We start from the raw sequence: 24,281 nt of genomic DNA on the forward strand, positions 1-24,281 counted from the left end.
TGCTTTAGCAGAGGCAGAGATGTGTGTTTAAAGTAATGACACTGTTCATTTAGCGTGAGACAATGCAATAGCTGTGAGAAATAACAGTAAAGCAGACAAAAAGAAGTTGCGGTAACTCTTGAAGTGCAGTGACAACAGGCAGTACTGTGGAGCATGCGATAGAAACAGAATGGATTGGACCTGGAGAGCGCTGCAGAGTTATGTATTGTTTTCATTCTGATAAATCGGTTATAATATTCTGTTGCAGGGCTGAAAACATATGACTCCACTGAACAGTATCTCTTTTGGGCTTCTACTTTTCCTGAGATGCATTATGAAATTCACTCCGAGCTCATCAATAAAATACAATACATTTGCTAAAGCTCAAACAATAAATGTACCCAATTTACCAATCCAGTCGATAAAATAGGGGAGAGAGAAAAAAAAAAAAACAAGATCTGAAAAACTGCTAATCTACTGAACAGATAATACCTTCCTTCTCTGAAAGATGCTGGGGGATGAAAAATCCAACTGCAGTTTGTTGTCGTTTTTATGTGTTTTCTCTCCTCTTGTTTGTATTCCGGGGCAGCCGCCTGGCTCCGAGTGAGGTATACAGAGTCATTGCTCTTTTGGCTCCAGCCCTGACACCTCGTGCCCTCAAGTGCGGACTCCTTAGCCGCGATCTGATCAGCATCTTTATAGTTTATCAGCCTTGGGGTTCAATTTTGGCTTGGATGCTTTTACAAATGAACGCAATCACTGGTGAGCCTTCGCATCCTGATTGCATTGAGAGAAGCGGGTGGAGGAAAGTTTAGTGGATTACCGTGCCACTTGAGGATGGAGCACAAACACACCGAGGCAGCCGCAGAGGGGGCCGCCTGTGCCTTACACACACCCCCCACCCCTCCTGCCTCGGCTATTGGCACTCAGTGCTTGTACTCTGTCTTATTTGACTAAAATAATATAATTGTCTCCCATCTTATTGCTTGTAAAGCCATCTTCTGTCTGCAGGCGATGTGTGTGATCAATGCACTATCTAACAGAATCAATTCTTCCAGGAATACCTTGTGTTTGTGAAATGATTCCAGGCAGCTGCAGCAAAAGACGAGGCTGGAAGTGGGATCCTGTGGTACTAGGATTAGTTTAGCGTCTTGGACCCTCCAGTTCACACTGAATAGTGTGGCTCTTTGCCCATTTCTCATGTTGTTCGCTGTGTGTATGTATGTGTGTGTGTGTGCGCAAAATAGGCTTCCCGGGGAATTCACATTCATATTGCCAGTTATGTGCATCATCCCTCGAACATCTTCTAAGCAGTTTATTCCACTTGTAACTGCTATGGTATTGGTCCCCTTGAGATGTTTTCAACTGTGCTGGAAAATGGTAATAAATGTCATGTCATCTGTTTGGTAATATAAAACAGATTTCCGGAATTTTACTAGAGAAAAGGAATTTGTTCTCATCACTTCCAGTATTTTTATGTTTTTATCGCTTCAGTATTTATTTCATCTGTCAACAGTGTCACAGCTGTATAAAAGGAGCACATATATTTATATATACAACCAGAGAATAAGTACATAATTACATCTTTATGTACTGGCAAAGCCAAAGATTCCATGCAATCAATACAATTCTGTTAATAAAATCGTTTTCCAGTCCTGACTGTCTGATCCCAGTGTGCACCCTTCCTCTAATTCTGCAACTAAACAATGATATCAAAAGTGAATTATGAGAGACCTCTGGGATGGATTGAGGAGAGTAGTATGCCAAAAAAGTATTACAGAGGGAAACTCTGGGAATCGACCCCTCTGGAGTGAGAGAAGAGAGAATGGAGGAGCAGGATCAAGCCAAAGGGAACCATTTTGGCAGGTCATGTTGTAATTGATTGTTAGTGGAATTCTCTGTGTGTCAGTTGCAAGTTTGTCTTATCATATCTTGTGTTTTTGCAGATTTTTTTCTGAAAATAAGAAAACATCCCGCAAAAGACCTGGAAAAAAAAAAAGAAAGAGCATGATTGACGTTTTGAGCATGTTGTTGTAATATGGTGTAAACTACTGGCTTGGAAAGCCTTTAGCAAAAGCAGTATCTGGCTTAATAAGCATGGAAAATTTCCTAGGAAGTACCATGGCATATTGAGTTACTTCTACGAGCTGAAAAAAAAAGAAAAAAGAGGACACCTTATGCAAATTCAGGTATGCCTTAGCAATTGTCATTCAGTTGTTTAGTCCAGTGGTTTAATTCGATTTAGGGGAAAAACAGCAATGCCAAATTGTGTCTTTGATAACATCGCTGCAATGATTGAGTTATGGGTTATTGCATTTGTGACTCGAGTTTGGTCTGTTGCTCTGCAGTTTCAGGCTTTACCTGAGAACAGCTCAAGCAGCAAGAGAAGTCAGGTCCAAAATCCTTTCATTTCCTTTGTAAACCACATGTCATGTTCTATATTAGGTGGATAAAGGACGTATGTGCCTTCATGTCTGTGCACCTTAGATGTGGCCTGAGATTTCAACCCCCTCCTCCCTCTTTTTTTTTTCCTGCCTTTCTTCCCCTTCCTCAGCTCTGTTTACTTTCCTGCAGTCTCATCTTCATGTGTCTTATTTTGTCTTTCTCTCCCTCTCTCTCTCTCTCTCTCTATATCGCCTCTCTCCCTCTCTTCTCCGTCTCCCTCCGTCCTGCCGGTGCTCTACAGCGCCGGCCTCAGTCCATTCTTTGGGTAGCACAGGAAGTGAAACTGTAACACAGAGTTCACTTGTAATTGGCCACGGTCACGCTAACCAAACAGGAAGGAATCTGCAACTGATTAGAATTCTTCCTCCTGCAATAATAGTACACACCATATACCCCCCCAATAGTACCCCCCCCCCCCCCCCCAACCAACCACAACCCCCGCTCCCCTTCACCCCCACGCCCCCACAAAATTAATTACATTCGGGGGTCTATTCCCACTATTGGTTTTCCTGTTTTGAAGCTGCATTATAAAGGGGGGTGGGGGGGTAAAAATCCCAAGACAACACAGCCGAGCTAGTTTTTCAATTACAGAGAGACAGGGCAAGTCATAAAGGGCTGAGGAAGCACAGGCAGACATCCATCTATTCATCCGGACAGAGAGCTACTGGCTGGTCACATCAGTCAGCAAAGTCACAGACTGCTGAATAATCTCTTCGTGACTCACACACACACACAAATATACACAGACACAATACACGGACATGGGGATCTTTGTAAAATGCTGTTCGAAATGAACTTTCTAAAGAAATGTTACACAGCTTTTGATACAAATTGTTTTATTTTATTGATGTTTAAAAAAAAAAACAAGTCATTTGACAATGTGTGTAACTAAGTCATATACAATAGATACAAAATATTTAATATCATACAGTAATAACATCTTTACCACTCCCAAGCTTTTAGATTTGTGGACTATTTCCACAGAGTTTACTCTGTCATCAAAACATTGAAACCACCATATATTGATAATTATTATTGCCATTTTAAAATCTGTAAACAATAAAGCAGATGTGTAATTTGGGTGATAATAATCTTATTTTTGCATGTTCTTTCCCCTTCATACACCAAAAGCATATATATGTACCAATACATTACAAACTGTATGTTAAAGCATAACTGCGCATCAGTGCCAAACGAGTCACTCCACCATTTTACAGTCTGCTTCTGAAGAAATGTTTAAATAAAAATCGGCTCGCGTGAACACTGCCCACCTGAAATTGTTTTGATGTTGCATTTTGAAATGTATTGCTTGATGTGACATATTCATTTCACAAACGAGGTTAAACACACAAGAACAGCGGGACGCCATTGTGCACATGAAATGTTTAAAATACTGCGGTGTTCAGCACATTTCAAAATAAAATGAAAATAAAATTGAAGAGATGCATTTTCATCTCATCTTCACAGAGAGACACAGAGAGCCAGGGCTGCTTCAAAAATAAATGAATGCCTAACAATGTTTTTGATGTCCTATATTTAAATTTGTACGGTTACTTACATTACTCCTACTTCCCTGGTCTTGGAACTAATCCGATTGATATGGAAATGGGGTGCTCTGTTTCATGACAGAGTTGGGGAGGGAGAGAGAGAGAGGAAGAGAGAGAGGGAGAATTCCCAGGTTCGCTCCTACTCAAAATGTGCTGAAAACAGATTTTCAGAATCTTTAGGCTTCATGGTATTGGTTATAGGGGATTACACAAACCAGTTAAAGCTCGACAATGAGCTGCTCCTTTCAACCAACAAAACACTCCTTCATGCTGGACACATTCTCCACACTCGAGAGGTCAATCAGGAACAAATTAAGTCAATGTTGTGATTGTGTCGGGTGCCATCAACACACAGAAAAAAAATATATAATACAACAATGCTAATATTTTTTTTTAAATTTGATTTTAAGGCAGGTTTGCTTGAAAGGTCTCAAGAGAAAATTTTTTACTTTCAATTTAATATTGTTTAATGTCATAGGAGTGTAGTTACAATTATTATTCAGAGGCGTAGACAGAAATGGAAAAATACAGAACCGGGGCAGTGTGTGGCTATCAAAATTACATATGCAAAACCTTCATTTTATAAACAAATATTGCAACCTAACCTAAAGATGTTTAGAAATGTCAACACTTACTTACAGCCCTGTCTCAACGTTTTTAAACCGAATCTGATCATCATGTCAGTTAAGTTTTTAGGAAACATTAAACTAAAGAAAATATTTTACAGTACTGTACAAACATTTCTAAATCATTTAAATTGCTTTTTTTGTGCTTTTTCTAGGATTTTTTTTAAATTGAATTTTCTTTCTTATTTTTATTTTGTGTTAAATACAGACTGAAGGAAACAATTGCCTAATATACCTGAACTTCCACTGAGATAAAAACATAATTTCTGTCAAACTAGCAGCAGTCTACAGCAATGTTTCCTAAAGCTCAGTAACATAAATCACATTTGTGGTATGCAGCTACTGCAACTGCACATTCGAACCATTATCTTCAAGCTTCCTGTTCACTACCCGGGCAAATCCTTATCTGCTGCGAACTCTTCTTTTTATCTTAAACAGCATTTAAAATCATCACTTACCAATTCCCTTCTTTAGCTGAACAGCCATTCAAGCGTGTGTTGTCTGTCATTGGGGTTGAAAATTGGGGAATGGGCTGGAAATTGGAACCACCGAGGATGCCGTCCTGGAAAAAGAGGAAATCAAAGTTAAATGAGATCATGCATGCCAAGAGAATGTTTAACCAAAGGGCAAAAAGGAAGCTGGAGATAACAGAGAAGAGAAAACCGCTTAATGTTGTGTTGCTGCAGTCTGTTTGGAGTCGTACATGCCTCTGTGTGTGTGTGTGTGTGTGTGTGTGTGTGTGTGTGTGTGTGTGTGCGCGTGTATTTGGAGGGGAGAGGGGGTGTTACTTGTCAATACACATTAAACTGTCATTTTATATCTCTGAATGTATATGTTTGTTACTCCATCTGCATACACATATTTTGTTTTAAGTAAATACATGACAGTGTTTAGTATTTTAAGACTGATGACATTATAATGTGTCTAAAAATCTGAGCATGTGTGTTTGTTTTTACAGCCACACAGGAATGTGAACATATAGTGTTTACTATTTTTGCGTGCGTGTGTGTGCAGGTGCGTATATAGGGGATGAGAGGCATTGCAAAAGTTCATCTCGTAACGTAGTATCTAAAAAAAATGTTTGAAGTGGTGCACCACAAACAATTAATCTCGAGCCTGTGATAGTACTAAGCTCCAGTGATGCAGATTTCCCATGACAAGTTCACTTCAAAAGACTCGAATCCTGCCCCACCCAGAGCATCTATAGTTAGATGATAGGCAGGCAGATGCTTTGTTTTAACATGAGAGGACGTCGGAACACAGGGAGCACTGAGAGGTGGTGGGGTGACTCTTAACTTTTGTGTTTATGCAATTTTCAAACGTTCATGAAACACTTTTGCAAGCTAGCACGCTGCCAAAAAAAAAAAAAAAAAAAGCCAGGTGATATATGTACAGTGTATTAATTTACACTGTGGGGATAAACACATCATTCCTAACCTGTGACTGGGCAAAAAAAAAACAAAAAAAAAACAGTGCTTAATTTAACATTTACCCTCCTCAGAAACATAAGCAAACATGAGGGTGTTAAAAAAAGAGAAAGAGAGACAGAGAGAGGAAACACTTGTGTGAATGTATGCATACATACTGCTATCTGTCATCAAAAGGAAGCACTGAAACCAGTTCAGTAAAATCACTGATTATCTGATGTTTGATTAGAGTTATGTTTATCACAAGAGCTGTGAATAATCCTTTATCCAACACCGGCCTTTCAGCTGACATCTAATCTTTGCATTTGTTTGTGCGCCGTCTTCACTGATGGAATCAGGGATCCCTGTGTAAGTTCTCCATGACAGACAGGCTGGAATGGAGCATGTCTGGATTATGTTTATTCAATTTAACCGAGCATTTATCCTCCCAGGTATTTGTTGCCAGTGTGCATTATGTGTGTAAGCCGCAAGGAAGCCCGAGCGATCATGAGAAAGTGAACGAGGGAAAGAGAGAGAGGGATGACAGGAGCAAAGTTTCCAGTTCATGAGCTGAAGTGAGAGCGCACTGAGAGGGAAACATGCAGCCAGCCTGCACATGTCAAGGTCAGAAGACACATTCTTCCAAGGACTGAAGGGAGAGGTAGAGACAGATCGAGATCTCGTTCACATGTAACTCGATGTGGCTCTGAAGTGCTTTACAATAAAGGATGTCAAAGAAAACCAGTCTATTAAAGCGTTTTATCCTCACATGAATAAAAGTATTTGTACTGATGTTGCTTCGCATAAATTGTTGATTGATATTATCCGTAACTTTCTCACCAAAGTCTCTCTTTCAAAGACATTTTTATGAACTCAGACAGAACCCACCTAGTTTTAAAAAAAGACGAAGTTGTCAATTTTACACAGGGTGATGTCATGTGAACAGAATACCTGTGGGTGTGTGCCATCTTTTCACTGAATCATTTGGCGCTGCGCTTTATTTCTTAATTCTCATTGCCATGAAACACTTCAGAAAGAATATCAACCCAGAAGCGATATTTTCTGCAAGCGAAAACTAGTTCAAAGACATATTTTCTCACTCCCCCCCTCCAAATCCTCAACTTACTGTCCTGGCATCTAGTCAATTTCCAATTTGCAATGACTTTTACAAGATTTTTTACTGACTTTGCTGCAACGCTGAAGCCCCCGGGCCAGTGGGTCATATAATTATTATGTGCAGGAAATGATAAGCATGTTTTAAAAGTAAAAATTAGGTTTAATTGTGGTGTAGGGTTGCAATGTGGGCATGAAATCACAAAAGTCTAACTTATGAGACTTTTGCATTATTTAAACAATTTGCTGGCTGATTTATGCTTGATATGATCATCAAGGATTCGTATTGTTTCAGTATTCTGGGATGGTTGAGGTAATATTCTGGATATATTTTAAAATATGACTGGCTTAACTTCTGGACCATCCTATTACTTTTTCTCAGGAACATTCATAAAGTCTTCTGTATGCCTTTACATTATTACATGTGTCAGAGCAAGCGAAAATGAGAAGCACATTTTCAACAAATTACATTCAATGTCATTGAATTGTGGGCTAAGCTGGCACACAGAAACTGACATATAAAGATAAGCTTCTCTTAGCCCCTGACAAAGCTCCGAGTTTCACCTCACACCCTATAGCCCTTGACTTGTACATCAGCGCCAATCAGAGACAGAGACGGGAAATAGAAACGAATGTGCGAAGTGTCCTTGGAGTAACCAAAACAAGTGCGAGTCCAATTTCCTCCTTTGTCACTTTTTGTAGCTTTACACTCAACTGGAGGGCGAGCTGAGAAAAGAACGTGTTGTCGGCCCGACTAAAACATTGGCAGCTCTCCTGCCCGTGTGCAAAGCTGACATCCAGTTTCCTGAGTGAAGTCATTTCCTCAGTAGACGTTTTGCACAAACACAGGACTAATATCCAAGGAGGAGAAGGAGGAGGAGGAAGAGGAGAGGAGGAGGAGGGGGGTTCAGGGGCACTTGTCTTGAAGAAAAGGGCTGACGGCAAACATTCACCTTTTAAATTTAATTTTACTCTTTCATCGTCGAGCACAGATAAGAGATTCGGTAGCCATGGTTAACTGTGAAAATATTATGATAAATGGGCTTTTATTAGTATTTTTCCCCATTATTCATGACAATAACAATACAATGTTCTCCGATGGTAATGGTGCATGTGTGTGGATGCATCACTGAGAAAGGCAAGGGTACTTATTATGGAAACAGTGCTGTGATGAATGTGTTAGAGCAACTCAAACTTAATCTAAACTGCATTACATGTTGTTTTGAATATACCTCCCTGATATGCCTGTCTTTAATGTACTATCAAGTGCAGGGAGCAGAATTGCTTTAGTCTCAAAATTCAGAGCGGTGGAGGGAGTGAGAAAGAGAGAGAGGCTTTAAAATACTGTCTGTGAGAAATGCAAAATTTATGAATACCCCCCTCACATCTCAGCTTGATTTATGTGAAATAATAATACACTATTTAATGCTTAAACATAGCTAGGAGCGATCCCTGGCTATCAAGATGTACAATGGAGTAATGGGGCTGGAAGACAAATCACCTTGTGGACTTGTGATGCTTATTTAAAGGTGCTCAGGCAGATATATTAAACTATATGTAATTGTACACTAACTCTGTGCTGTAGGCAGAGGCGGCAAACACAGGAGGAGGCCAGTCATGATGCAGATGGAGTGGTGTAATCAATTTGACTCAAGCATCAGCATCCACGGCAGCGAGGAGGGAGAGGGAGGGAGGAGACGAGGGAAGACTCTTCGATCCGCTACGTTGTCATCTTATTTAGGTTTTAGCCTTTCGTTTAAACATTCTACGTGTCCTTCTGTACTTTCAAATGTGTCGAAAAAGTTTGAAAGTGTTAAAGAGTTAAATGAGAGAATTTCCGGATTTTAAAAAATTCTGCGTGAACACCGCGAAAGAAAATCCCATGTATCTTAGTTGAAACGTTAATCGTGTGTGTCTACTGTAAGTTTTAGCACAAGGTGTGTCAGCTTTAAAAGCAGAGCACCAGGTTCAAACAAAGCCACTGGTCGTGATTTATGATTCACTGATTGCCTCATTTAATTAAAGTAAATGGCAAAGCCAAAGCAAGGCCAAATTGTCCTGATCTGATGAATTGGCCCCCGTTTTACCACCAAAAGCAGGTAGGGTAAATAAACAGGGTAATTACAATGGTAAATGAAGGCTCTGTGAGCGAGCCCTGTGGGCTGTGGGCGGCTCACCCAGGATGTACTGAAGAAGTGAACAACAGGCGTTCCCGTAACTTTCTTTTATCATCTTCTCTCTGTCTCTAAAACCCGGCCATGCCAAGAAAAACATACTTGCATACGCACAGACACCTACTAGGCGCGCACACTCTCACTCACATATTCGGTGACACACAAACCACAGCTCTCCTCCCACCCCCCCATCCCGGTGCGTTCATGTACAATTATAGCTACGGTGATCCACAGGTGTTGAATTCTTCTGGCAAGCCATAAAACATGATATGCATGATTTGTGCAGTCAGCCAGGTCTGTAATTTCATTCTCCTTTTCTTTCATTTTCCCTTCCTGGGCCACACGATCCATTTTCCTGCTTTATGAGAGTGCAGACACCCAAAGAGACTTTCAGGATGATTACATGCCCCGTGCCATGGGGGGTCTGAGGAGCCAACGCGCCAGGCTAAGAGCCGTGTCAAACCTGGGTGAAAACATCTATTTGAATACGGTTCAGAATATTTGAACTGCTCGAGGTGCGTTTAATTTATCCTCCTAGACATTCACGGATCCTCAAGTGAAACTTTCAGACAAGCTATATCATTCTAACATACATATTTTGATCCACTTAGTATTCAAAATGTGTGATTTTGCTCTTTTGTATGCAGTCTGCTGTCATGTGAGATTTAAGATCAGGACACATGCACTCATGGTCCTGTGAGTATCTGGCAAAATAAATCAAGCGTCCCTCACATGGCTTGTGTATTTAAGGCGATATTCATATGCACACGGTCGGGCCTGATGTCACAGCACATGGGTCGGTCTGTTGGCAGGGAACACTGATGTCCTCCAGGGGAAACTAAACAAACTCTGTCTGCCACTTTCACAGTGTTGCCTGAACGTGATCAGGGTGAGAGGTAGGTAAGTCCTCTGCTACACACACACACACACACCTACCTCGGGTTATATTTTTACACATGCACACCTACACTATGAACGCCAAAGGAGGAAAACTATAAATTGAGTTTGTACATATTAAAACTGAGTCATTATTATAATCTGATCTAAGACTCACATAGGCACATTTCTAATATCATTCTGGGATTTACCATGGCTCGCTGTTATCATAAATATAATGTTAATATCTATGTAAATAACTGCCTCTTGTGGATTAAAGATGAGGTTATGTTAAATAGTAAATGGGTGCATATGGATAAGTGAATATAAGAAGCTAAATAGGCCACAGCAGAATTGTGCATATTGCACAATTTCATGCGGTTCTGCTGTTTTTCACAAACCTGTCAACACAAGGGGCTCCTCCAGCTTCAACCCATGAGTAAATAATATTCAGACATAAACCACAGCATTAATCCTGGTGTGTGATTGACGTTTCATATCTGTGACAATACTCCAAATAATTAAAAACAGAAATCTTGAAAGGTAATAGCTTCTCAAATCCATTAAGTAGTTAAAGGTTATGAGAAAAAACGGGATTATTGCTCACAGCAAAACTTCTAATTAAATGACACTATGTAATTTGTTTCTCAATCCCTTTCTCTTCATAAGCACAGCGCAGGTTAAATGAATGGGCAATGAAACATGTGTGTCATTTACCGTCACTCTGAGGAGACAAACAATCTTTGCCCCCCCCCTCCATTTCGTGTCTATATGTATTAGTGCAAAAGCGAGTATGGTAGATTGGATAAGCAGACACACAATTCCTGGTAAATTGTTTGTTTAATTACTTTTTTCTTTCCTTTTCTTGTGAGCACACATTCAAAGAGGGATGGTTCCCCCTCCTGGCTGCTCACAAGAAAGCCAAAGACTCGCCAGTCTCCTGTGCCTGCCCTAAGTGCCACCTATTCACTCAGCCGTTGCTGCTTATGACCTGTGTGCAGACATATCGGCCTCACACGGCTGTGTGGGCGTGTGTGTGGATACAAGGATCCCTGGGAAATTAGCGAAAACATGAGCAACTGCAAAGTTAACTTTTAGTGTTTTAGAATTTTTTTGTTTGACTTTTGGTTTGAGAGACGCCGTGTATATCTACATTTCAGAGATTAGGAAAAGGACTTGGGCTCTATGATTTATATATTCGTGTTGTTGAAAAAGAATTCATATTGACTCCACTTAAAAAGTGGAAACATGTGTGTCAAGTAGCATCCTGACAACCTTGTGGTTAAGACACATACCATATATCTTAATTTCTATTGAGGAGGTGCAGTGTAAACTTGTGTATGGAGGGTATTCCATACACACTTAATTAGGTACACCTGTATAGTTTATAGCAATCCAATACACCTTTTCAGCCATAAAGTCTGCTTTTATAACGCCTATAATGTTTATTTGACACTGTCTGTGCTAAATAAACTATGCATTTTAGCATAGTTAGTGATGTGTTGTGCATACTGCATAACACCTCTAACTATAACGTAGTCCAGAACAACACAACCTTTAGCTATGACCTCAATAATACACACATAGAGCAGCAATCGCCAAAATCTATTACAATTTCCATAAAGGTAGATTTATGGCAGGGATGAACAAGTGTACCTCTGTGTGCATTGTGCCTATGTGTAGCTATGGTACTGATAAAACAAACTAATGGGTTGACTATTATAAGCTATCAAGTTGAACTTGCTCTAGTGATGGGGGGCTAAACTGTCACAAACTCAAAAACACTCAGAATTTCTTTCTACTCATCTAAATATACCGAGAAGAAAAGGCATAAAAGCTGTTGACAGATTATGGACTAATCTGACAACAGCTTGTTTTGATCCATGATCTTAAAAGGTCATTCAATTATCCAAAAATGAACTCAAGTAATCAACTAAAAATCAGCTCAAAATAAAAACCACATGAACTGTGGTTTAGTTCACTCACATTCAATTCATAAGGTAATAAAAGAAATAGATTTTCCAGCGGTTTTAAGGGTAAAAAAATGTTTAGAAAAACGACCCTTATCATGCGTTTGCAGTTTGAGTTCCTGTTTTGAATTTAATGGGCTGTTTACTGAATGTAAATTGACCCTGAGCCCTGATATGAAGCCCTCCTCTGATGGTCAAGGCATATTAAATGGAGAATCTAAGAGGTCCGACCCACTGTGCACCCCTTGCCCTCTGATGACAGGGAACAGATGAGCTGAATTTCAAACATCCACAGCCACCGTGAACTGGTCTGGCCGGTCTGTCTCTGCTCTCTGGTCACTGGCAGAGAGGATAGAGGACGGAGGGGAAAATGAGGTGGAGGGGAGGGCGTGAGACGAGGGGGGAAAGAAAAATGTAAGAGCAAGCCTAGCAGATCAAAGAAAATAACATGGGAGAGGATATGAGTGCTTTGAGAAGTAATATAGCCGAGATAGCATCTGTTTTCCGTAGCATGCAGGAGGCTTGAGACAAGCCCAGGAAAAAGACGACGGAGAGCGAGTGCACTTTAGCCGAGGATAAGACCAAACACAAATGGGTTATTAAGAAGCCCTCAATGTAATATCTGGCTGACATTAAAGTGTCTCTCTTTGAAATGATCCACTGCTGAGGTTATGGGGCCTTTCATGATACTGATGTTGAATAAATAATATGACGGATCATTATAGGGGAGTGGGTGTTTATATATGTGGATCTGTGTCTTTTAAGAAAGGAGAGCTTAGAGAAATAAAAACAGAAATGTTATCACCAGTGGCCCCAAGAAGGCTTGTTCTGAAACAAAAAGCTCCAAAACAAACATGTTAGATGTCTGTTAATGATTAAAATAAGCATCGTTAGTGTTTCCTGAGCCTCACCTCTGCACTAAGCAGAATTTAAATTGGTTTTAATGAGGAGAGAATGGAGTGGAGGACTAAAACCTTTTTAGTGTGTGCTTTATCGTTTGCCTCATCGTGCAAACTCTCATCAGCAGCGTTTATTAACCCTGTTAAAATGTTGTTGTTTTTTTTTAAATGTATAGTATCGGATTTTATTTTCATAAAAACGCATATTGCGGTTTAAGCAGGACTACTATTAACAAACTGTGCAGGACACTCACCCAGTTGTCTATTTTAATTTCTACGGTCCACATACTATATCAAAACCATTCATAGGTCGCGCTCCCATATGAGCCTCCTGAAGATTGAATAATGTCCTTCCTGATCCGCGCTGCAAGAGGCCATATTGGATCCAGATTTCACTGGTTCAAAAGTCATTTCATTCCCCTTCATTTCTCCCTCTCTCACTCTCTCTCTCTCTCTCTCTCTCTCTCCCACTGCTTTATTCCTCCCCGTCTCTCTCAAGCACTCTCTCTCTCTGCCTGCTTTATTTATTGCAGGTCCAGTGGTGTGGTACAAAGCCATTACCCGCGCATATGTACCTTTTTGAATAATCAATAAATAATTATTTTATTATTTAATAGGATCGTATGGGAAAAGGAAATGGGTTTTATTACATAAATCCATCACATGTGATGAATGGGTACACTTGTAAAGTTGGACGGGGGAGAAGGGAAAGTGTTCGGACGGGCCTGCGCCTGCGCTCAACTGCTGAGCACTTTCTCCATGCGAGGTTGTAAATATGACATTTTTGTCTCTTTGGGACTGTCAATTGGAGTGCAAGGGGAATGGGGGGAAGGGGATTGTAAATTCAGTGAGATTAATTAACCTTTTACATTTGCGATTCAGCCCTGCATCTTTTTCTGTGTATTGTGACCCCTATGAGCAGAGGGGTGAGAGACCTGGCCGTAGACGGCCCAGGGAGTGCAGACGTCTCATTCCAAATGAGTTATTAACAGAATTTTTTGAATAGATGGAAAAATTGTAGCCTGGCCATTTAGTGTCATAAAGGCCGGGTTGGCGAGGCGGCAGGGGCCTCCCAGGGACAGGAGGCAATACCATTACAATCAAATCTGAGATGGAAGAGGGATTGAGCTGTCCATTCTGAATTTTTATATTGTCAGAGGGCCGGGGAGGAAATAATGCCATCCTGGAGTGTATTAACCTCTGGCTGGGGAAGGAGGACAGGAGGAGAGAGAGAGGGAGGGAGAAAGAGAGAGAGAGAGAGAGAGAGAGAGAGAGAGAGAGAGAGAGAAGGCAGGCAGAGGGAGGGATTTGAGATTGGACAGCAGGGAGAAAGGAAGGCCAGAAGAGGGAGGAGAGTAATGAAGGGGCAAAAAAAAAAGAGTTTCATGCCTTCTGCTGGGGAAGCCAAAGAGGGAGAGACAGGGATATGAGATGGCCGAGAGACAGAGCCAGAACAGAAGACCAGAGAGTAGGGAATAATGCAATAAGGATTTAGAGAGAGAAAAGCATATATATGGACATGACTGCGAGGGGGAGGAGGAGAAGAGCTGATGGGAAAGAGGGAGTCTGGAAGAAATGTGGAATGACACGGAGGGAGGAGATGACGGAGACAAGGAAGAGGCTGGAGGAGAAGTTGTGGCTACCGTATACCACAATATAAGATGATACATAAAAAAATATTATATTGTTGTTCAACTTAAGTCCTTTTAACTCCCAATTTAACTTTTTACATTAACAGGTCATGTTATTTCCTTGGCTGTGGCTTCACACAAAGACATGTGAAGTGGTCCAAGAAGTACTGAAGTTCTTTTAAAACAGTACAGCAAGTAAAAAAAAAAAAAACAAGTCCTGCACTGAAAATTTGAGTAAAGGTACAGAACTATTAGCAGTATTAACAGCAAAATGTACTTAAACCTCAAAGTACTCACGATGGCCACTGTCATCATCATCATATACATCAATGTCTATATCTATTTATATATACTTAAGTGTTTGTGTACTATAAACTGTCAAATCAATAAAAGAGTAATGAAAGCTCAATATTTCTCTCTAAAATGTAGTTAAATAATAGCATAAAGTTGAAAATACTCAAGTCAAGTACAAATACCTCAACATTGTTCTACTGTTGTTGTTAATATTTGAGTAAATGTACTTACGCTACATTATTTATTGGTTTGTTTGTTTGTTTCTTTGGACCACTGACCACTTTTCTGTAGTTTTTGGTGCCTAAACAAAGCAGTAAAGCTCATGACAGACATCCTTAGTGCAAACTTCTCCTATTGTAAATTGATAGGGGGATAGAAACTATATCTGGTGAACCGGACAAACCGGCAAAACTGGTCTGTGTTTGTGGACTCAGTTGGCATGACAGGCGACAGAAAACTCACCGTGGCAGTCAGGATGCAGTCCTCAGCACAGGTAAGACATGCAGTCCTCAGCACAGGTAAGACATGCAGTCCTCAGCACAGGTAAGACATGCAGTCCTCAGCACAGGTAAGACAGGTGAGACATACATGTCCCGTTTGACTCGAACCAAAGGCATTCATTCATGTTTTTTTCTCGAGCCTCCTGGTCTATTATTTAACTTCTCGCATATCAGTGACCGACATTACCGTGTAGCACTTTTCCCGGGTACGGACGTGAAGCGTCTCACCTGCTTGCGGCGCGTGGCCGCGCGGACCAATAGGAACGCAGTTCAGAGGTCGCAGCGGACCGGAAGTTGTTGGCCGCTTCTGCCACTGCAGCAAGTGCAGGCGAGCTTTCTTCAGCTAGGCTAACACTTTCCCCTCTCTCTCCCCACGACGTGTTTTTGTTTTGGCTCTTTTCTCACCGTCACGGAGAAACGTGAACACGTCCCGACATGCGTGAAAGATGAAGCGTGCAGCGGGAATGATTCACTTCACCGGACAAGCTAACGCGAAGCAAACCCGGAAGTGTTGTTGAAGGTAACGAGGTTGCTGCTGTAGCATCGTTAGCCTGAGAGATTAAAGCGATGAAACGAGTCGCTGGTGCTGATAATCTCATAGGATGGACGGTGTTTTATCAGGATTACTGCTGGTCTTCAGGTGCTTATCCGTGCTGGATAATTAAGTGACAGCTTCTAGCGCCGCCGGCTCATTAGCTTCATGTAGCATAGCTGACGATACTTTTCCTGAACACAAACACGTTTGAAATGTTTTTTAATGTGATGCAGCGGTTTGAGGTCTTGGACTAATATATAGTTCAGATCAACACTAACAGATCACGCGTACTTGATATCCGGAGCATACATGACACACTGCTCTCCAACACAATAACACTGACTGTCATTACGTAAGGACTCAATCAGAAGGAAAATGACTGGTTAAGATGGTGACTGGTGAATGTTTACACTGTGTTAGTTAGACTGACAGACTGACTGACTTACTTACTTACTTACTTACTTACTTACTTACTTACTGACTGACTTACTTACTTACTTACTTACTTACTTACTTACTTACTTTATTTATCCCAAGCTGGGAAATTATAGTGCAGCAGCATTACACAAAGTGACAAGTGACAACAAAGAATAAAAATATACTATAAAGCAAACTATACATAATAAAATATAAAAAAAGCAATAGTAAATACGATAAAATAAAATATATTGTACAGAGGTATATACAGCAAGTTGGCAGTGTTGATATGTACAAAGTAGGGAGAAATGTGAGGTGACTGTAGATTGTAGATTATGACTTAGCTTTTGTTATACAGTGTTCACTCCTTAGAACAACATGCAGGTCCGTTTGCACGCTCAGATGATAATAATAAAAAAAAAAAGTGGCATCTATTTTCAGCTTCTCTTAGTACAACCTGTTGAGCAGGTCTTGTTTGTGTGCACGCTGTCAGCATGGCATTAAAAAAGTCTGTGTGATCTTTATGCTCCCAACAGCTCCCAGCGGCCACAGAAGACACGATGAGTGCCAAATATGGGCTGGTGGGCTACAACAGTTCACGGAAGCACATTTCAATCTCCATCCCGTCGTCCACGGAGGTGATGTCACCGCACATCAAGTCCGTGGAGGAGCTGAGAGTCCTGGGAATCAACCTGAGCAGCTTCAGTTCCCCCACACAGTTCTTCATCTGCGTGGCCGGAGTCTTTGTCTTTTACCTCATCTATGGATATTTGCAGGTAATGTGTGACAGAAGACACAAACTGGTGCACACATATGGTTAAAATATGTTGAAGCTTGTCACAGGTAAAAGATAGGGCTGTTGCGAAGGCTCTGTTTTTGTCTGTTCGCCTGCATAAATACAAACAAAAGGGCAAGTTTAGCCTCCCCAAAGCTTGTTTGCATGTTTAGTAGTTGTTTTATTAGGTGTAGCTGTGTTCCTGTCTGTATAATTGGGAAAAGATGCCGATACACATGGCGTATAAGACAATCCAGATGACGTATAAACGTTTCACAAGATGTGCCTCATAAGGCTATCGTTATCTGCTTTATGATTCTTTATTTTTGTCCCTGCACTCAGGAGTTGATATTTTCTGTGGAAGGATTTAAGCCTTTTGGTTGGTACCTCACTCTGGTCCAGTTTGGCTTCTACTCCATGTTTGGACTAGTGGAGCTTCAGCTCACACAGGACAAACGCAGACGGTAAATCGTTTCTTGCTTTTGCACGTTTTTAAAAAATGTATCCAGCTTCATCACTGTCACTCACATGTAGATGTTTTTTGTGATGCTGCATTGAAAGATGGTTTTACACTAAATCTCTTGAAACAACACAGAAGTTTAACATGGAAATCTGTTCATCTGTTTCTGAACTGCTTTATGTTTCCCTGCCTTTCCAGGATACCAGGGAAGACCTATATGATCATAGCATTTCTAACAGTGGGCACAATGGGGCTGTCTAATACCTCTCTGGGCTACTTGAACTACCCGACACAGGTCATCTTCAAGTGCTGTAAACTCATCCCAGTTATGATTGGAGGAGTTTTTATACAAGGTAAGCTCATTCTCACCATATACAGTATGTATGTATACACAGGCATTACTACATGCAACTACATGTTTCATTTCTGCTTTCTTTTCTTTATATTCTTATTTCTAATACTACATGATTAATATTTGCTCTGTAGCCGTGAATACTGCAGCTCTGTCTTTAATCCTGTGTCATCTACTTTAGGAGATTGTTTGCCGATTATTGATTATTTGTCAACAGTTTGTAAGTCCAGCTTTTCCAGATCTAGATTTTTAATTGTGATTAGCTCACACCCACATTTTCATCCTTAAGACAAACATCAAAATGTGAATTAAACCCACATTCATATGGTTTAAAAAATGAGGATTGGGCCTTGAGCATCTCAAACATATTCAGGATGGATATTTCTTTCAGTTAAATATTTCTCTAACTCTAAAGTCGAATATTTATACAAAAGGTACAAGAATCTCTGAAAGTCAAGAGTTGCAATAAATCTTGACAAATTTGATTCATTTTCAATTATTTCTTCAGGAAAAACTGTCAAAATTCTTTGATTTCCGCTTCTCATATGTGAATATTTCCTGTTTTCTTAGGCTTCTATGACAGTAAACTGAATATATTTAGGCTGTGGACCAAAAAAAAAAGACCTTTGAAACATCACTTAGGGGAAACAGTGATTTTTTTTTTTCTCACAATTTTCTAACATTTTATGGACCACACAACTAATCAATTAATCAAGAAAAAGATCGACTCATTAATTGATAATGAAAATAATTGTCAGTTGCAGCCTGACAGTAAGAAGAGGTAGACTTTTGAGGAGGTACATTTTATACATCATTTCAGTCGCCTTACATGATTCCTTTTGAAGTGATGACCACCTTTCAACATTCGGTACCTGCTTTTTATCCAGGTCTGTTGTTTTCGGTTGTCAGAGCCTAGTCGGCCGTACTCCCCGTTTCTCCCTACTTTTGGTTCTGTCTGTCCTTTCATCCTCACTGGACTTCTCAAGGTTCTGTGTCCTCAGACCTCCGTTAGACAGGTTTTGTCTATTGTCTTCTCTTTTTTTTCCTGCCTCTCCCTCTCTCTTTCTCTGTCTCTCTCTGGATGGGTAGATGTGAGGACCATGGTCCCTCAAGGGGTCGAGTGGAAAACAGAATTTGTTCACTTAGAATGCAAAGAGGAAAGAAAGTTGGATGGAGAGGGTGGATAGATGAAGGGAGGGGTGTGGGGTTGCATCTGATGTGAGGCCCTTCAAAGGCGAGTCAGAGAATCAAAGCCGACCACGGGCCGACCTGATGCTGCGTCCCCTTGTCAACCTCAAGGCATCTATCCGTCAGCCTGTTTTTGGAAACTCCTTCATCCTGTTGTTTTTTTTTTCCTCCCCAACTTTAGCTTTCTCACACAGCTTCTTCTTTTTTTTTGCACAACCTGATAAAACTTTGAATTGTCTAGAATGCCAATTGTGAAAAGTTTAAGTTACATTTTCACCTGAGTCCAATGTCAACTCCTTTTTATGTAAAAAGAGTTGGGTCATCTTTTGAAGATTTCTTTGCAAGCTGTGCTCAAGGGGAAGTACTCTCTGCCAGGCAGTGTCTCGGTTTGGTTTCTCTGTGGTTGCGATGTTGCAAAAGGTTTTGGGAGTTGCATATATTTCAGATTAGATTTCATGCTGGTATAACCTCTAAAAATTATTCCTTTTTATTTATTATTCCTTTTGGAAGTTTGTCAGAATGTGATTTAGGAGATTTTTTTTTGATTTTTTTTTTTTTTTAAAGAGTTTAGGTTTCTGATTTCAGATTTGCAGGTAGACATTCATAATGATTAAGTGCTCTGTGTTTGTGTTGCAGGTAAACGCTATAATCTGGCTGATGTGTCTGCTGCTCTCTGCATGAGTCTGGGACTCATCTGGTTCACACTAGCTGACAGCAAAGTGGCACCCAACTTCAATGTAACAGGTAATTTCTTCTAGATCCAACAGCGGACTTCAACTGTTTTATAAAAATGCTATATTGCCACTATCTTGTCACTCGCTATATTGTCAGTTCGTCTTTACTAAAAGGTGCATGTGGCATTGCAAACCCACTATCTTATCTCTGTACAACTTCGGCTAAAGTACACAATTTGCTCAGGTGTTCAGATGTCTAAGTTTGGTGTGTGTGTGTGTGTGTGTGTGTCGTACAGGTGTTCTCCTCATCTCCCTGGCACTGTGTGCAGACGCCGCTATTGGAAACGTGCAGGAGAAAGCCATGAAACTCCATAACGGTTCAAACTCTGAAATGGTACCGTATTCATCTAAGTGAAGAAAAAGATATTAAAAAAAGTCTATTAATGCTAAAGGTGTAGCTATGCTTGTCAACAAAACCAGACTTCTGTGTCCCATGTTTGCCTGTGAGAATTGTTATTATCCTGCATCTAATGTCACTGACTGGTCACATGTTGTGTTGACAGGTGTTGTACTCGTACTCCATTGGTTTTGTCTACATACTGACAGGCCTGCTCTGTGTGGGTGGACTCGGTCCAGCAGTGGCATTCTGCTCAGAGGTACAGACTCACAGTACACGATAAGACAAGATGCCCCTTTCACCTTATGTGGTTGAGGTTGTTTACTACATGCATGTATATTTCACTTTAAATTGCAAACGTGTTGCCGAAATCAAATCTAAGATGATTTAGTGGTGCACTTTTTTACTGACTGTAGGTCCTGGTGTTACTGCAGCATCAGGAGGACGCAGTTTACAAAAATGTCTTTGTCTTCAATTTGTTCAATTATCTTTTATCCTCTCCTCCCTCCCAGCATCCTGTGAAGACGTACGGTTATGCATTCTTCTTCTCTCTAACGGGTTATTTTGGCATCTCCTTCGTGCTGGCCTTGATCAAGCTCTTTGGTGCCCTGGTTGCAGTGACAGGTCAGTACAACAGTTTGTCGAATCTCTTCATACAGAGAGGATGTGACTTGTAATCGATCAGTAATTCTAGTTTGGACAGAAAAGTGTATCATGTTTTGAAAGTATTTTTAAGAAAAAACACCAACTAGAAAAGAGAAACCTCTCAAATCTCTTTGAATGTGTTAGAAAGTCACGTGTTGAGCTTTTGTTTCTGAGTTGTAATTAAGTGAAACCACAAATGTGTTTTACTCTTTTGCAGTTACCACCGGGAGAAAGGCCATGACTATCATACTTTCCTTCATGTTCTTTGCGAAACCTTTCACTTTCCAGTAAGTACTGTCACCTTTTGACTTTGATCAGCTTTCTTCTAGTTTAAAGCAAGCCCACACTGACCTCTCCGTTGACTAACAGAACTTGATTTGGCCCCCCGCCCCCTTGCTTTCATGTCCTCAGTCCATTTTCAGACCTTGACTACTACTCTGCTCTCTATCCTTGTCCTTCACTCTCGCTCACCCTCAGAATCCTCTGTACTGTCAGAAGGGTCTCGTTTTCTGCGGTGCCTCCCCTGCTCTTTCTCCAACGTGACTTTCGACATGCGTGCACACACAAGATACAAAAAAACAAAACAATTTTGTATCTTCATGGCCAACTTCATTCTCCCTCCAGCTGGTGTGTGCCCTCCATCGTTGCTGGACTCACAGTCACTTTCCTGGCTGCAGTTTACACTTTTTAAACTAGAAGATTTTATTATCACTATTGTCAACAGATAGTTTGACCAAACACCAAATTTTATAGGAAAACTGGGCATTATCAGTCATATATAGATGGGCGGACAAATTAAAATGAAAGCAACCTTAACCAAAATTAAGTGTCTTTGTGTGGAGCACCACAACAACTGCAAGTGAGCCGTACTACAAAAACGGAGCAGAATTTCTCCAAAAGATCACCTCATTTCATATTTTGAGAGCACGGTCTGACACATCTGTCCAAAATCTCTAAGGGTGTTACGTTCTCAAGGCCACAGCATATGATTGACCTTATTTCCATACTCCAGTGACCTCTCACAACCTACATAGAAGCATCTGAATATGTTCGGTTACTCTACTCATTTAGTTTCTCTATCTAACAAATCTAAAAGAGATCTATCACATGTGCTTAACACATTGGCTTCCTCATAAAACCAATATTTTTGTGAAACCAACATTATTTACATCATGTTTTATTTGCTGACAGTCTTCTTCACTGCTTTTGCTGGTGCATGGCTGTGAAAAACAGCCTTCCATAGCTCTGAAATGTATATCAGATCATTACATCCACATGAATTGCCCTCGTTTGCACCTATAAAGTAATATATAATAACATCCTTTGTGTGTCTTCCTTCTCAGGTACATCTGGGGCGGCCTTCTGGTGCTCTTCGGCATCTTCTTGAATGTTTACAGTAAAAACAGAGACAAAATGAAGCTTCCCTCTTTTAAGGATCTCAGGAGCTTGCTACTGGCAGGAAAGAAAGTTCGATTTCTCTCACAAAACGTATAGAAGGGCACCTACAGGCATAGCGGAAGTCCTGCGCTGGCGGACCGTACTTCTGCTCTGATGTAGAGTTGGCCCACCTGCCTCAGGGGATATGCTGAAGCACGTTCCCGCGGACCTACTCAGAGACTCATCGCCACCAACACTGAGCCAAGGATGGGTATACAAGGTCAGACCACCAGTCGGCCTCAAAAACAGCTGATACGCGATTAAACTAAGATTGGTGATCTGTCTACCAGTACGCCATTGGTGTAGAACTGACTGAAATTACTCAAACTCTCTGCAGCCAACTGAAGGAACTGTTTTTTTGTTTTTAATAAGAGGATCAATGCTAATGGGCTCTTTTTAAAGCAGTGCTTCAGAGCCTCACAGGAACATTCCCGACACGGAAGACAACACTGAGGACTTTTGAGACTTAAGGGAAGCCAGCGCCTTAGCTAACCAAATCGCACAGTTTTGCACTGGAAATTACTTGTACACTTCAAACCTTGAGTGGTTGGAAAAAAAATACGGAAATGTTGGAAGAAAAGAGCGACATGTTATACACTGTCATATCTGAACGTGAACATGAATGTTTTGCCCCCCCCGCCACACACACACACACACACACACACACATACACATATACACACACTACAATAACATAATCTTCATTAAAAAGGCATATTTGCCTCCGCATGTGCCAGGAACAAAAACTTTGTTACATAATCATTGTCTGATAAAAGTGGCTTTTTTTTTTTTTTCATAGTTTATTGGTAATTTATATCGGACCGTGCCCTGTTTCATTAAAAAATGTGGGTACAATGTGATCATGTGGTGACATTTTGGGAAAATACGGAGACACTTGCTCCTGTGTACATCAATATATCAAAAAATGTCAACTGCCATAATTTGCTAACCAAGTGTTTTGGTGAAAGGGTACCACTCTTTTTACATTAAAACAACTGAGACAATTCTCTTAAAGTCCAATGTGATTTATTTATATATGTATATTTATATATATATATGTGTGTGTGTGTGTGTGTGTGTGTGTGTCTCATCAGCCAACCTTATTCTCTCCCCTTGCCCCACTGGAGAGAAGAGTTGAAATGTTGCCAAACTCTGTGTGTGTGTTTAGCCATCCAGTGGCCTTAGGCATGTTTGGTTAGGAGTCCTTAAAAAAAAGATTGCACTGCTAGACAGAAAATAAACAGCAGTCTTCACTGTGCCTAGACGGTCCTATTCATGTGGATCTATCCCACGTTTGTGTGTGTGTCAGTCATACATCACTTGAATGCCAGTCTCCATTTGCTCTTAATGATAATGTGATGAAGCTCACACCTGGTTCTGCACTTTCCTCTGTTGGGCCATTCAAGGATATTATGTTGAGATTTACATTAAGTTTTTATTTTGCCTCTACTCCTCAATGACAATCATGCTCGTACCAATAACACATAATTGTGTAACAGTAGGTGATTGCAAAGTCATTTTTTTCCTGTCTTGCACTGAATCCTTGCTTTTAGTCTAAATATCACTGTGCATCTGGTTTCACTGGGGAAAATCCAGTGCATAGTCATTACCCAAGAGATCTGCACTTGTCCTGTCCTGTTCACTATTTATAATTATTATCTAGAGCAGAGCCCTTTTGATGTGCAGTGGTGTATTGTTTATAGCTGTAAATATACACAGTAAAATCTATTGTAACAGTTCTTTTATAGAGCTCAATATCCACAAAACATAATCATTCCTGTCCAAAAAACAACTGATTTGTAAGAGCCTGGTCGCCAATTGATTAGAGACACCGTCTTTCAACCTCAGACCCAGAATCCTCTCTGTTAGAGCGCCCTGGAGCAGGAATCCAGCACTGATGATCTGTCTGCTGACCATGCATTCAGTGCACACGTACAGGTA

The 24,281-nt window shown here is 40.6% G+C and overlaps 1 protein-coding gene and 1 long non-coding RNA gene across 6 annotated transcripts in view; one reads left to right on the forward strand and one right to left on the reverse strand.

Annotated features, from left to right (window-relative positions):
* Positions 1-15,556, reverse strand: part of LOC109136783 (uncharacterized) — an 83,702-nt gene extending 68,146 nt beyond the window's left edge. For 3 of the 4 annotated variants that reach the window (XR_003461582.1, XR_003461583.1, XR_002041488.2), the window contains exons 1-2: positions 15,423-15,556; positions 5,056-5,159 (exon numbers count right to left, since the gene is read on the reverse strand). This is a non-coding gene — a long non-coding RNA (uncharacterized LOC109136783). Of the gene's footprint in view, positions 1-1,485; positions 1,964-5,055; positions 5,160-15,422 lie in introns of those variants that run through there. The other variant, XR_003461584.1, reaches the window with a different exon arrangement.
* Positions 15,557-15,743: 187 nt separating this feature from the next.
* slc35b3 (solute carrier family 35 member B3) lies at positions 15,744-23,349 on the forward strand. 2 transcript variants are annotated; one of them, XM_010736154.3, is made up of 10 exons: positions 15,744-16,100; positions 16,949-17,188; positions 17,530-17,651; positions 17,846-18,000; positions 19,824-19,931; positions 20,158-20,255; positions 20,425-20,517; positions 20,771-20,882; positions 21,121-21,190; positions 22,247-23,349. In XM_010736154.3, exons 2-10 carry the CDS (start codon positions 16,973-16,975, stop codon positions 22,395-22,397), a joined length of 1,125 nt encoding a protein of 374 aa, XP_010734456.3. In that variant the 5' UTR covers positions 15,744-16,100; positions 16,949-16,972; the 3' UTR covers positions 22,398-23,349. The 2 variants fall into 2 exon arrangements, with proteins under 2 accessions (XP_010734456.3, XP_010734455.3); XM_010736153.3 differs by having other exon boundaries at positions 15,745-15,980.
* Positions 23,350-24,281: the final 932 nt, after the last annotated feature.

This window comes from Larimichthys crocea, chromosome XXIII, assembly GCF_000972845.2.
Source record: "Larimichthys crocea isolate SSNF chromosome XXIII, L_crocea_2.0, whole genome shotgun sequence".
Lineage (NCBI taxonomy): Eukaryota > Metazoa > Chordata > Actinopteri > Sciaenidae > Larimichthys > Larimichthys crocea.

What these genes read in the sequence shown, in the direction of transcription:
- slc35b3 (XM_010736154.3), top strand. Translation starts at nt 16,973, where the DNA reads ATGAGTGCCAAATATGGGCTGGTGGGCTACAACAGTTCACGGAAGCAC. An exon ending in ACACAGGACAAACGCAGACG is followed by an intron (nt 17,652 to 17,845) that starts GTAAATCGTTTC and finishes CTGCCTTTCCAG; the next exon opens with GATACCAGGGAAGACCTATA. An exon ending in ACGGTTCAAACTCTGAAATG is followed by an intron (nt 20,256 to 20,424) that starts GTACCGTATTCA and finishes TTGTGTTGACAG; the next exon opens with GTGTTGTACTCGTACTCCAT.